At 42.6% G+C, this 13,782-nt stretch overlaps 1 protein-coding gene across 1 annotated transcript in view; it reads left to right on the top strand.

Annotated features, from left to right (window-relative positions):
- The window catches only part of LOC106571389 (discoidin, CUB and LCCL domain-containing protein 1), a 48,082-nt gene that overhangs the window by 15,591 nt on the left and 18,709 nt on the right, over window positions 1–13,782 (top strand). Inside the window, exons 6-8 of the mRNA XM_014144414.3 lie at window positions 1,906–2,039; window positions 4,224–4,264; window positions 6,157–6,354. Coding sequence (XP_013999889.2) covers window positions 1,906–2,039; window positions 4,224–4,264; window positions 6,157–6,354 — 373 coding nt within the window. The remainder of the gene's footprint in view (window positions 1–1,905; window positions 2,040–4,223; window positions 4,265–6,156; window positions 6,355–13,782) is intronic.

Below are 13,782 nucleotides of genomic sequence, written 5' to 3'. Positions count from 1 at the left end.
GAAAATCCACCGACAGGTGTGATCAAGGTCGTTGTGGAATGGGTAAGGGATGTAGCTTACCTCTGGGCAGGTGTCTAGGAGCCTTACACTGGGCACACACCGAGCAGGAGGAAACATAAACCCTCACGTCCTTTGCCAAGGTGGGCCACCAGTACTTCCCAGTCAGACAGCGCACCGTCCGACCGATCCCCGGATGACCAGAGGAGGGTGACGTGTGGGCCCAATAGATCAACTGGTCACGGACAGTAGATGGAACGTACAGACGCCAGACAGGACACTGGAGTGGAGCGGGCTCTGTACGCAACGCCTGCTCAATGTCCTCGTCTAGCTCCCACACGACCGGCGCTACCAGGCAGGAGTATGGGATTCTGATCCATGGGTCGCGCCTCTGTGTCATACAGCCGGGACAGTCTGCCTTCATATTCTGGGAACCTGGTCTGTAGGACAGGGTAAACACAAAACGGGTAAAGAACATGGCCCACCTTGCCTGACGAGGATTCAGTCTCCTCGCTGCCCGGAGGTACTCCAGGTTGTGGTGGTCAGTCCAGATGAGGGAAGGGTGTTTAGCCCCCTCAAGCCAATGTCTCCACGCCTTCAAAGCTTTAACCACAGCCAACAGCTCCCGGTCCCCACAATCATAGTTCCGCCCCGCCGGGCTGAGCTCTTCGAGAAGAATGCACAGGGGCGGAGCTTCGGTGGCGTGCCCGAGCGCTGAGAGAGTACGGCTCAATGAAAAGGTAGAGCGGCGATGGCTAGAAAGCCGTGACGTCGACCGCCGAACGCCGCCCGAACAAGGAGAGGAGCCGACTTCGGCGGAAGTCGTGACAGTAACGCACCACAGAGTAGTATGTTTGACATTCCTCCTACAGCTGCAATTACTGTAAATATCGACCCTGAATGCAATCACAATGTGCCTTTTTTTCCCACGTGTAAATGAAGTGTGACGTGATTGAGAATGCATGGGGCTTATATTAGATTAGCGTCTACTGTGGCTCCATGTCATGAGATTGCCTTTTTAATCTGGGATGAGATGCCTGCACTCCCACTGCTGACACAGATGAATGACGGGGAGCTGCATTGCTCTCCTATGTGCCATGTTGAAGGGAACCTCAGACATGAGAGGAATGGTGCACTGATGGAAGCAGTAGTCCAAGCTCATTCACTTTTGTTGAAAGTCCAAGTTTTATGTATGTATTTCGTGGCCCACACTCTCTTGGTGAAATGTTTTTTTTATTTTTTTTATGTCTGAATGGTAGCACCACACAGTTTGGCTAGCTCATTACAAGAGTGTCTGGAGTTTTACACTTCTCCTACCTTCTCTGTGTTCAGCTCTGGTTGTTATCTGAGCTGTGTCTGTCTGTGTAATAGCATATCAGTCTCTTGTTTCAGACCTCTATGATGTGTTTGTCTGTCTCTGTATCACACCTGTGGTTTCAGACCTCAGTTCTGTATGTCTAATATATCATATCTCTCTGTGGTTTCAGACGTCCGTTCTGTATGTCTAATATATTATATCTCTCTGTGGTTTCAGACCTCAGTTCTGTATGTCTAATATATTATATCTCTCTGTGGTTTCAGACCTCCGTTCTGTATGTCTAATATATTATATCTCTCTGTGGTTTCAGACCTCCGTTCTGTATGTCTAATATATTATATCTCTCTGTGGTTTCAGACCTCCGTTCTGTATGTCTAATATATTATATCTCTCTGTGGTTTCAGACCTCTGTTCTGTATGTCTAATATATTATATCTCTCTGTGGTTTCAGACCTCCGTTCTGTATGTCTAATATATTATATCTCTGTGGTTTCAGACCTCCGTTCTGTATGTCTAATATATTATATCTCTCTGTGGTTTCAGACCTCTGTTCTGTATGTCTAATATATTATATCTCTCTGTGGTTTCAGACGTCTGTGCTGTGTAAGGCTGCCGTCCATGCAGGGGTTATCCTGGATGAGTTAGGAGGCTGGGTATCCGTGGAGACCCACAAAGGCCTGAGTCACTACCACGCCACCAGAGCCAATGGGATCCAATCCAAAGAGTGAGTACTGGGGAATTACAGGCCATGATTCAGAGGATGGGCAGTGCAACAGCAGTAGACTTGAATGTTAGGCCTCACATGTTGCCCTTCACAGCACTATAGGTTTCCGTAAGCAGAGGTACCAATTGGTGTCCACAAACATTAGCCATTGGTTTAGGATTTATCTTTTTAACAGTCTGATGAAAGTTGTTGATAATAACTCTCCTAAGAGGAATAAACCTGCATGATGGGACAACTCTTATTTTTTGTGTCATCTCTGCTTCGAGTCTTAAATAAATGTCTGCTGCCCCAGACCTTGGCCAGGTTTACCTCGGTAGAAACCGGATTAATCAGGCAGGGCTAGCGGGCTAGCATTCCTGCACTGATTCAATGATAGATTAGCCGGCTTCTCACAAATGTCAGAGACAGTCAGTCTTGCCTATGGCATTCATAGAGATTTATGATGGAGTTCTGAGGTGGGGGAAGAGAGAATAATAGTGTCCATCAGTCATAATTCACTAAAGTGTGTAGTCGTATAGTCAGTTTTTATACATGTAACACAGTGATGCATCACTGATATTATGACAACAGAGTGAAGGCAAAGGGGCTTGAAATAATTTGATTTGATTCTTAAAGAAATGGCCATCACTCAAGCTGTCTTTAATGTTCAGTGGGGGAGGAGGATTTTGTCATTTGAAGTAATGCATGCAAACCTAACGTGATAAGTCGTTCATATCAAATAGGCTTCAGAGCCCCTAAGCCTAGCTATGTGAATGCATTGGTGCAGTGATGGCAAATCAAATTGTGACATTTAGAAATGTATAGGTTCGGTTTTCACAAATTACCCTGTATTGATTTGCCCTCTAAACATATCGAGCACTGCCCATCAATCAATCACTTTCTAAATGTGAACTCTTATTAAGTGTAGCAAATAAATCTTAATTGTAGCAGTACATAAACCTTTTGTCCTACTGAACCTGTGTATTAACATGTTGTACACTGACATTTTCTTTATAGCCATGTAACAACATTGTATGAGCTTTGCTAACATATTCTATACAAAGGAAACATGCATGGGGTCTTTACACATGTTATTCATTGCATTCACTGGCTGAACATGCACTGCTGAATTGAATATGTTCAGTGTTGTTCTCTGGCTCCTGATAGAACTTTCTCTTGAAAAAGAGCGGTATCATAAATGGACAACCCCAGCCTAATACAAGTCTAATTCTCCAAATACTTGGCCTTTGCTGAAGGGGATGAATACTTGGGTTGTGTTAGAACATGAAGTTAACCTACACTCCAACGGTATGTATAAAATGCAGCAAGGATTGGATGCTGTTAAGCCATTGTGATAATACAAGTTTGACTTAACTTGACTTCCTAATTGGATTCTGCTGGATTAAGACATGAACAATATTTACTCAGACAAGACCCATGCTCATACTTTTCTCTCAATCAACCACAGCACCATGCTTCCCACTCCCAGGAAGGCTGAACTTGATGATGTAACAGTCCCCTGAGCCAGTCTCTGTCCAATTTGGAAGAAAGGATCAATATCTGGTTTGATTATGACTCTGTTATTGGAAATGGATCAGCTCAAACCAAGATGGATACCTGTGTATGTTTTTATTCATGTTGTAGCAGGGACTGTTACTTTTTGACTGTTAGATAATAGATCATTTTGACACTCCCAGGTGCAGGTGAAAGTCAGTACCCACATTAAAGTGTTTGATCTTTTGTACTTTGACACACCTCTCTTATCGCCCATAAATAGAATTTAACCACCACGTCTGCTTTTCTGAACTGTTCAAAGAAAGAAAAATCTGATCCAGGAAGCTGGTGAAAATGATAGATTGTTGAGTGATGGTGGAGAAATAGAAAATTCTCCCAACTAGCCCCTTGTAATTAACACCAATCCTGGTGTCTCAATGTGTTCAGGTTTATCCCCCAGCTATAGGGCGCTAGGAGAGAAGAGACTACACAGGGAAGGGCAGGGGCAACAAAGCACAGGGTCCTCGGTGAAGGCTGATTTGGGAAGAGAAGGGGGGGGGGGGCAATCTGGTGATGCTTCTTTGTGGCCACAATGGGTGTTCCTCCACAATGGCAGGCCCTCCACAATGCCAGGCCCTCAATCTATCACTGTAATTGTAATGGTTGAAGCTAACGGCCCGCCATTGATGGATATTATTTTTCTTCTTCCAGCGGCTCTTTGTCCGAAGCTCTCTTCACGTTCCTCACTAATGGTAACATTTGTTTTGTTCTCTTTCTCTACTGATTTTATGCTCTTAAATTGTTGTTTCTCAAACTACAGTTTCTTAGGCCATTGTTTTTATCACGTAATAAAATGTGCTGCATTTTCACCAGGAAGGAATGTATCAAAGCCTACCACTTACTAAATGAAACATTTTATGGCAGCATTTCTGATGACTTACTGATAGTTGTTGAAAAAGGAAGTCATTCACAGTCAAACGGAGTAAAAGATCTGGTTTGGAAAATGAAAGCTGGTGTAGTCACACCTTATCTTGGCGTGACGCGTGGGAACCCTGTATCTCTTGTCTGTGTGATATTTTCATACAGCTGTTTGCAGTCTGGCACAGTTTCATCCAGTCAGTCGGCTATAGCTGTGGAGGTTCTGGCTATCTATATCACAGGCAGGCAGGCCTGGGAAAGCTCACAAATCAACTGTTGGTGTCACAGTACAGATGTGTTCAGACACTTGACGGTACAACAGCTGTGTCAGAAGACAGACTGCACTTATTAGGCTTATTTACTCTCAGTTACTCTGGACAACAATACACATTTTCAAAGAAGTTGTGATGTAAAATGTGTCTCGTTCCCAATTTACAGTTGTCATGTTTCTTGTAGACACTCTCACATAGGCCTTATGTGGTAAATTGTTTTGCTCAAAAGGACTGCTCTTTCTAAAAGATCAATAGTTGCACGAAGGGATCTTTGCTCTCCGATCAACTCAGACAGCATCAATGGTCACATGACAAATGATGCCATGACATGTCTGACATATATGTTCCCTAATCTGGACACTTCATGACCTCATCAACACTGTTGATGTCCTGCACTTTAATTAAGACTAGCTCCTTATTGACTTTCCTCAAAACTCCACTCTCATTATGTTGGAATGGTGAGGAGGACAAGAGTCATAGCTTCTTTACACAGGGTTTTAATTGGTTGCAGATTTAACGGATTTAGTCAGACTAGTTGCTCCTGGGGCTGTTCTGACAGGATGTCTCCTGTGGGGACGACGTCGTCGATGCACTTATTAATGAAGCCGGTGACTGATGTGGTAAACTCCTCAATGCCATCAGATGAGTCCCGGAACATATTCCAGTCTGTGCTAGCGCATCAGTCCTGCAGCTTAGCATTCGCTGATACTTCCTGTTTGGGTTTTTGTTTGAAAGCAGGAATCGGGAGAGTAAAGTTATGGTCAGATTTGCCAAATGGAGGGTGAGCAAGAGCGTTGTATGCGTCTGTGTGTGTGTGGAGTAAAGGTGATCTAGAGGGTTTGTTTGCCTCTAGTTGCACAGGTGACAGAAATGAGGTAAAACGGATTTCAGTTTTCCTGCATTAAATCACTGGCCACTAGGAGCCATTTTCTTGTTTGCCTATGGCCCTATACAGCTTGTTGAGTGTGGTCTTAGTGCCAGCATCGGTTTGTGGTGGTAAATAAACAACTACGAAAAATCTGGATGAAAACTTTCTTGGTGAATAGTATGGTTTACAGCCTTATCATGAGGTATTCTAACTCAGGTGAGCAGAACCTTGAGACTTCCTTATTATTTGAGATTGAACACCAGCTGTTGTTGACAAAGATGCACACTCCACCCCCCTTGAGCTTACCCAACGCTGCCATTCTGTTTTGCCGGTGCATAGAAAAAAAGAGCTAGAATATTATCCATGTTCTTGTTCAGCCAAGTTTCCGAGAAACATAGTATATTACAGTTCTTCAGATCCCGTTGATAGGAGTCTCGAACAGAGCTCTTCCCGTTTGTTCTCCAGTGATTATACATTTGCCAATAGAACAGAGGACAGAGGAAGTAGTGGGAATATTTTGGTAAAATCTTATTCAGTTAGAGCAGCAGAATTGTTGTTATTTACTTTTTCTTCTGTTGTTTTCTAGACTGTAAGAACCAGTCAGTGTTGCAGCATGTGTCTGTTAGTGCCAGTTCGTGGGGAGAAGCGATGGGTTGTCAGTCTGACTGGGCACCCAACAGCTCCCAGGCTGACCCAGGATCAAGGGGCTGCACCTGGGCTGCAGATCAGAACGACAGCCTGCAGTGGCTCCAGCTGGACCTGGGGGAGAAGAAAAGGATCACAGGTGAGATAAGAGCCCTACTCAGGGGAACCTGCCCTCAAACATAAAGCTTCCAAAACTACTCTCTACCTGACTCTACCAATAGAAGCTAAGTAGCACTCTGACTTTTTCCTCAGGGCTTATTCATTTATTTGGATCCCCATATTGTCTCCACACAATATTGGGGATGTCCGGCTTGCTGTACTTTCAGTGCCTTTATAAAGTATTCACACCCCTTGACATTTTCCACATTGATTAAATTGAGATTTTTTTGGGCCACTGGCCTACACACAACCCTGTAATGTCAAAGTGGAATTATGTTTTTCGAAATGTTTACAAATGAATTACAAATTAAAAGCTGAAATGTATTCAACCCCTTTGTAATGGCAAGCCTAAATAAGTTCAGGAGTAAAAATGTGCTTAACAAGTCACATATTAAGTTACATGTACTCACACTGTGTGCCACACATACAATTATCTGTAAGTTCCCTCAGTCGAACAATGAATTCCAAACATAGATTGAACCACAAAGACCAGGGAGGTTTTCCAATGCCTCGCAAATAATGGCACCTATTGTTAGATGGGTAAAAATAAAAAAGTAGACATTGAATATCCATTTGAGCATGGTGAAATTATTAATTACACTTTGGATGGTGTATCAATACACCCAGTCACTACAAAGATACGGGCATCCTTCCTTAGTTGCCAGAGAGGAAGGAAACCGCTCAGGGATTTCACCATGAGGCCAGTGGTGACTTTAAAGAACTTAGAGTTAAAAGGCTGTGATAAGAGAAAACTGAGGATGGATCAACGACATTGTAGTTACTCCACACTACTAACCTAATTGACAGAGTGAAAAGAAGGAAGCCTGTACAGAATACAAATATTCCAAAACATGAATCCTGTTTGCAACAAGGCACTAAAGTAAAAGTGCATAAAATATGGCAAAGCAATTCACTTTTTGTCCTGAATACAAAGTGTCATGTTTGGGGCAAATCCAATACATTACTGAGTACCACTCTATATTTTCAAGCATAGTGGTGGCTTTATCATGTTATGGGTATGCTTGTAATCGTTAAAGACTGGGGAGTTCTTCTGGATATAAAAGAAATGGAATGGAGCTAAGCACAGGAAAAATCGTAGTTGACATTGTGTTTATGAATGACATAACCAAGAAGTAGAATGTGTGTGTGTGTGTGTGTGTGTGTGTGTGTGTGTGTGTGTGTGTGTGTGTGTGTGTGTGTGTGTGTGTGTGTGTGTGTGTGTGTGTGTGTGATATATACAGTGGGGGGAAAAAGTATTTGATCCCCTGCTGATTTTGTACGTTTGCCCACTGACAAAGAAAGGATCAGTCTATAATTTTAATGGTAGGTTTATTTGAACAGTGAGAGACAGAAATACAACAAAAATATCCAGAAAAACACATGTCAAAAATGTTATAAATTGATTTGCATTTTAATGAGGGAAATAAGTATTTGACCCCCTCTCAATCAGAAAGATTTCTAGCTCCCAGGTGTCTTTTATACAGGTAACGAGCTGAGATTAGGAGCACACTCTTAAAGGGAGTGCTCCTAACCGCAGCTTGTTACCTGTAAAAAAGACACCTGTCCACAGAAGCCATCAATCAATCAGATTCCAAACTCTCCACCATGGCCAAGACCAAAGAGCTCTCCAAGGATGTCAGGGACAAGATTGTAGACCTACACAAGGCTGGAATGGGCTACAAGACCATCGCCAAGCAGCTTGGTGAGAAGGTGACAACATTTGGTGTGATTATACGCAAATGGAAGAAACACAAAAGAACTGTCAATATCCCTCGGCCTGGGGCTCCATGCAAGATCTCACCTCGTGGAGTTGCAATGATCATGAGAACGGTGAGGAATCAGCCCAGAACTACACGGGAGGATCTTGTCAATGATCTCAAGGCAGCTGGGACCATAGTCACCAAGAAAACAATTGGTAACCCACTACACCGTGAAGGACTGAAATCCTGCAGCGCCCACATGGTCCCCCTGCTCAAGAATACATATACAGGCCCGTCTGAAGTCTGCCAGTGAACATCTGAATGACTCAGAGGACAACTGGTGAAAGTGTTGTGGTCAGATGAGACCAAAATGGAGCTCTTTGACATCAACTCAACTCGCCGTGTTTGGAGGAGGAGGAATGCTGCCTATGACCCCAAGAACACCATCTCCACCGTCAAACATGGAGGTGGAAACATTATGCTTTGGGGGTGTTTTTCTGCTAAGGGGACAGGACAACTTCACTGCATCAAAGGGACGATGGAATCTTGGGTACTCATGTACCGTCAAATCTTGGGTGAGAACCTCCTTCCCTCAGCCAGGCCATTGAAAATGGGTCGTGGATGGGTATTCCAGCATGACAATGACCCAAAACACACAGCCAAGGCAACAAAGGAGTGGCTCAAGAAGAAGCACATTAAGGTCCTGGAGTGGCCTAGCCAGTCTCCAGACCTTAATCCCATAGAAAATCTGTGGAGGGAGCTGAAGGTTCGAGTTGCCAAACGTCAGCCTCGAAACCTTAATGACTTGGAGAAGATCTGCAAAGAGGAGTGGGACAAAATCCCTCCTGAGATTTGTGCAAACCTGGTGGCCAACTACAAGAAACGTCTGACCTCTGTGATTGCCAACAAGGGTTTTGCCACCAAGTACTAAGTCATGTTTTGCAGAGGGGTCAAATACTTATTTCTCTCATTAAAATGCAAATAATTTTATAACATTTTTGACATGCGTTTTTCTGGATTTTTTTGTTGTTCTGTCTCTCACTGTTCAAATAAACCTACTATTAAAATTATAGACTGATCATTTCTTTGTAAGTGGGCAAATGTACAAAATCAGCAGGGGATGAAATACTTTTCCCCCCACTGTATATGTGTGTGTATATATATATATATATATATATATATATATATACACACACACACACACACACACACACACACACACACACACACACACACATACAGTGGGGGGGAAAAAGTATTTGATCCCCTGCTGATTTTAATATATATATATTTATTAGAGGTCGACCGATTATGATTTTTCAACGCCGATACCGATTTATTGGGGCCACACAAAAAAAAAACGCTACCGATTAATTGGCCGATCTTTTTTTATATATATTTTTTTTTAATTATTATTATTTTATTTTTATTTTTTTATTATTTCATTTTTATTATTTTTTTATTTTATTTTTTTATTTATTTGTAATAATGACAATTACAACAATACTGAATGAACACTTATTTTAACTTAATATAGTACATCAATAAAATCAATTTAGCCTCAAATAAATAATGAAACATGTTCAATTTGGTTTAAATAATGCAAAAACAAAGTGTTGGAGAAGAAAGTAAAAGTGCAATATGTGCCATGTAAAAAAGCTAACGTTTAAGTTCCTTGCACAGAACATGAGAACATATGAAAGCTGGTGGTTCTTTTTAACATGAGTCTTCAATATTCCCAGGTAAGATGTTTTAGGTTGTAGTTATTACAGGACTATTTCTCTTTATACGATTTGTATTTCATATACCTTTGACTATTGGATGTTCTTATAGGCACTTTAGTATTGCCAGTGTAACAGTATAGCTTCCGTACCTCTCCTCGCTCCTACCTGGGCTCGAACCAGGAACACATCGACAACAGCCACCCTCGAAGCAGCGTTACCCACATAGAGGAAGGGAAGAAACTACTCCAAGTCTCAGAGCGAGTGACGTTTGAAACGCTATTAGCGCGCACCCCGCTAAATAGCTAGCCATTTCATATCGGTTACACCAGCCTAATCTCGGGAGTTGACAGGCTTGAAGTCATAAACAGCGCAATGCATTGCGAAGGGCTGCTGGCAAAACGCACGAAAGTGCTATTTTGAATGAATGCTTACGAGCCTGCTGGTGCCTACCATCGCTCAGTCAGACTGCTCTATCAAATCATAGACTTAATTATAACATAATAACACACAGAAACATGAGCCTTAGGTCATTAATATGGTCGAATCCGGAAACTATCATCTCGAAAACAAAACGTTATTCCTGTTACATTGCACAACCTTCAGTGTTATGTCATAATTACGTAAAATTCTGGCAAATTAGTTCGCAAGAGCCAGTTGGCCCAAACTGTTGCATTTACCCTGACTGCGTGCAATGAACGCAAAATGACACCATTTCACCTGGTTAATATTGCCTGCTAACCTGGATTTCTTTTAGCTAAATATGCAGATTTAAAAATATATACTTCTGTGTATTGTATTGATTTTAAGAAAGGCATTGATGTTTATGGTTAGTGCTTTTTTTGTGCTTTTTTCGCAAATGCGCTTTTGTTAAATCATCCCCGTTTGGCGAAGTTGGCTGTCTTTGTTAGGAAGAATAGTCTTCACAGTTCGCAACGAGCCAGGCGGCCCAAACTGCTGCATTTTCCCTGACTCTGTTTGCAAGAGAAGTGACACATTTTTCCCTAGTTAAAGGAAATTCATGTTAGCAGGCAATATTAACTAAATATGCAGGTTTAAAAATATATACTTGTGTATTGATTTTAAGAAAAGGCATTGATGTTTATGGTTGGAGCAACGTCTACCTAAGCGATTATATGCAACGCAGGACAGGCTAGATAAACTAGTAATATCATCAACCATGTGTAGTTAACTAGTGATTATGATTGATTGATTGTTTTTTATAAGATAAGTTTAATGCTAGCTAGCAACTTACCTTGGCTTCTTACTGCATTCGCGTAACAGGCAGGCTCCTCATGGAGTGCAATGTAAAGCAGGTGGTTAGAGCGTTGGACTAGTTAACCGTAAGGTTGCAAGATTGAATCCCTGAGCTGACAAGGTAAAAATCTGTCGTTCTGCCCCTGAACAAGGCAGTTAACCCACCGTTCCTAGGCCGTCATTGAAAATAAGAATGTGTTCTTAACTGACTTGCCTAGTTAAATAAAGGTCTAAAAAAAAGGGAAAAAATTATAATAAATCGGACAAATCGGCGTCCAAAAATACCGATTTACGATTGTTATGAAAACTTTAAATCAGCCCTAATTAATCGGCCATTCTGATTAATTGGTCGACCTCTAATATATATATATATATATATATATATATATATACTGCTCAAAACAATAAAGGGAACACTTAAACAACACATCCTAGATCTGAATGAAAGAAATAATCTTATAAAATACTTTTTCTTTACATAGTTGAATGTGCTGACAACAAAATCACACACAAATAATCAATGGAAATCCAATTTATCAACCCATGGAGGTCTGGATTTGGAGTCACACTCAAAATTAAAGTGGAAAACCACACTACAGGCTGATCCAACTTTGATGTAATGTCCTTAAAACAAGTCAAAATGAGGCTCAGTAGTGTGTGTGGCCTCCACGTGCCTGTATGACCTCCCTACAATGCCTGGGCATGCTCCTGATGAGGTGGCAGATGGTCTCCTGAGGGATCTCCTCCCAGACCTGGACTAAAGCATCCGCCAACTCCTGGACAGTCTGTGGTGCAATGTGGCGTTGGTGGATGGAGCGAGACATGATGTCCCAGATGTGCTCAATTGGATTCAGGTCTGGGGAACGGGCAGGCCAGTCCATAGCATCAATGCCTTCCTCTTGCAGGAACTGCTGACACACTCCAGCCACATGAGGTCTAGCATTGTCTTGCATTAGGAGGAACCCAGGGCCAACCGCACCAGCATGTGGTCTCACAAGGGGTCTGAGGATCTCATCTCGGTACCTAATGGCAGTCAGGCTACCTCTGGCGAGCACATGGAGGGCTGTGCGGCCCCCCAAAGAAATGCCACCCCACACCATGACTGACCCACCGCCAAACCGGTCATGCTGGAGGATGTTGCAGGCAGCAGAACGTTCTCCACAGCGTCTCCAGACTCTGTCACATCTGTTACGTGCTCAGTGTGAACCTGCTTTCATCTGTGAAGAGCACAGGGCGCCAGTGGCGAATTTGCCAATGTTGGTGTTCTCTGGCAAATGCCAAACGTCCTGCACGGTGTTGGGCTGTAAGCACAACCCCCACCTGTGGACGTCGGGCCCTCATAACACCCTCATGGAGTCTGTTTCTGACCGTTTGAGCAGACACATGCACATTTGTGGCCTGCTGGAGGTCATTTTGCAGGGCTCTGGCAGTGCTCCTCCTGCTCCTCCTTGCACAAAGGCGGAGGTAGCGGTCCTGCTGCTGGGTTGTTGCCCTCCTACGGCCTCCTCCACGTCTCCTGATGTACTGGCCTGTCTCCTGGTAGCGCCTCCATGCTCTGGACACTACGCTGACAGACACAGCAAACCTTCTTGCCACAGCTCGCATTGATGTGCCATCCTGGATGAGCTGCACTACCTGAGCCACTTGTGTGGGTTGTAGACTCCGTCTCATGCTACCACTAGAGTGAAAGCACCACCAGCATTCAAAAGTGACCAAAACATTATATATATATATATATATATATAATGCGATGACGGCTATTCATCGAATAATTACATACTAATTAAGTAGTAATCTGGGGCACCACGGCAAAAGTTTAACAAGTTACCATTTCCCAAATTAACTCAAATATCAGAATCTCGATATACTATCCGTCATCCATCAATCATTTGCTCCTATTTCAGTCTCATTCTGAACGTCGTAATATCCTGTAAATCTGCACGATCCCTAGTCTCCATGATGAATCAGTTTACACAAATTGTCTTAATTATTTATTTACTAACTAATGAAATAATCCCACAGAAATACATAAACACACACACAGGATAGATTATACACTGATTATTAACATGATGCGATGAAAGGTCCCTAGTGGACTAACTCAATATGACGGCTGGTTACACAATGATAGGGGGTGGGGAACGAAAGAGTGGGAGAAGGAGAGACAAAGGAATTCAACTATTGTACATACAGTTGAATAATACGCTCATCGTAAATATGGATATTTAGCACCCTAACAACCGCTCATTCAGAATTACAAAAAGCAATGTACATATTTACGCTTGTATGTCTTTGTCGTTTCTCTCTCTTAAAATCGCCCGGTCCATTTTCTGTGGAGTCAGTGGACAGAAAGTCTCTGGTTGTGTAAGTCTCCGGTTGTCCACCAGAGGTAACCATGTCCTTTGTAGTTGTAGCTTCTTGGTCTAGGAGTGTCTGTTAGAACAGATCTTCCTTAGGTGTACCACGCAGTGTTCAGTGGGCCTTGTCCTTCACTCAGTTTGTTTAGAATAAATACCACCTATAGTGGTGAGAGGAAATTGTTCTTTGTCTCTCGTCTTTGGTAAAGTTTCCTAGGCTAACAGTGCATAAACAGCTGCAGACTAAATGTTCCTGTGTAGTCTTCTTCGAGAGAGTTTCAGAGGGTCTTACCATATACTGGTATTGTAGTTCTTAAACCAGTTCGTAAAATATTCAGCTCACGCTGCACATATACTGGTCTTTAGTTTTAAA

The sequence above is a fragment of the Salmo salar genome, chromosome 15 (assembly GCF_965601325.2).
Source record: "Salmo salar chromosome 15, fSalSal1, whole genome shotgun sequence".
NCBI classification, from domain to species: Eukaryota; Metazoa; Chordata; class Actinopteri; order Salmoniformes; family Salmonidae; genus Salmo; species Salmo salar.
This window is presented reverse-complemented; position numbering and strand designations above follow the sequence as displayed.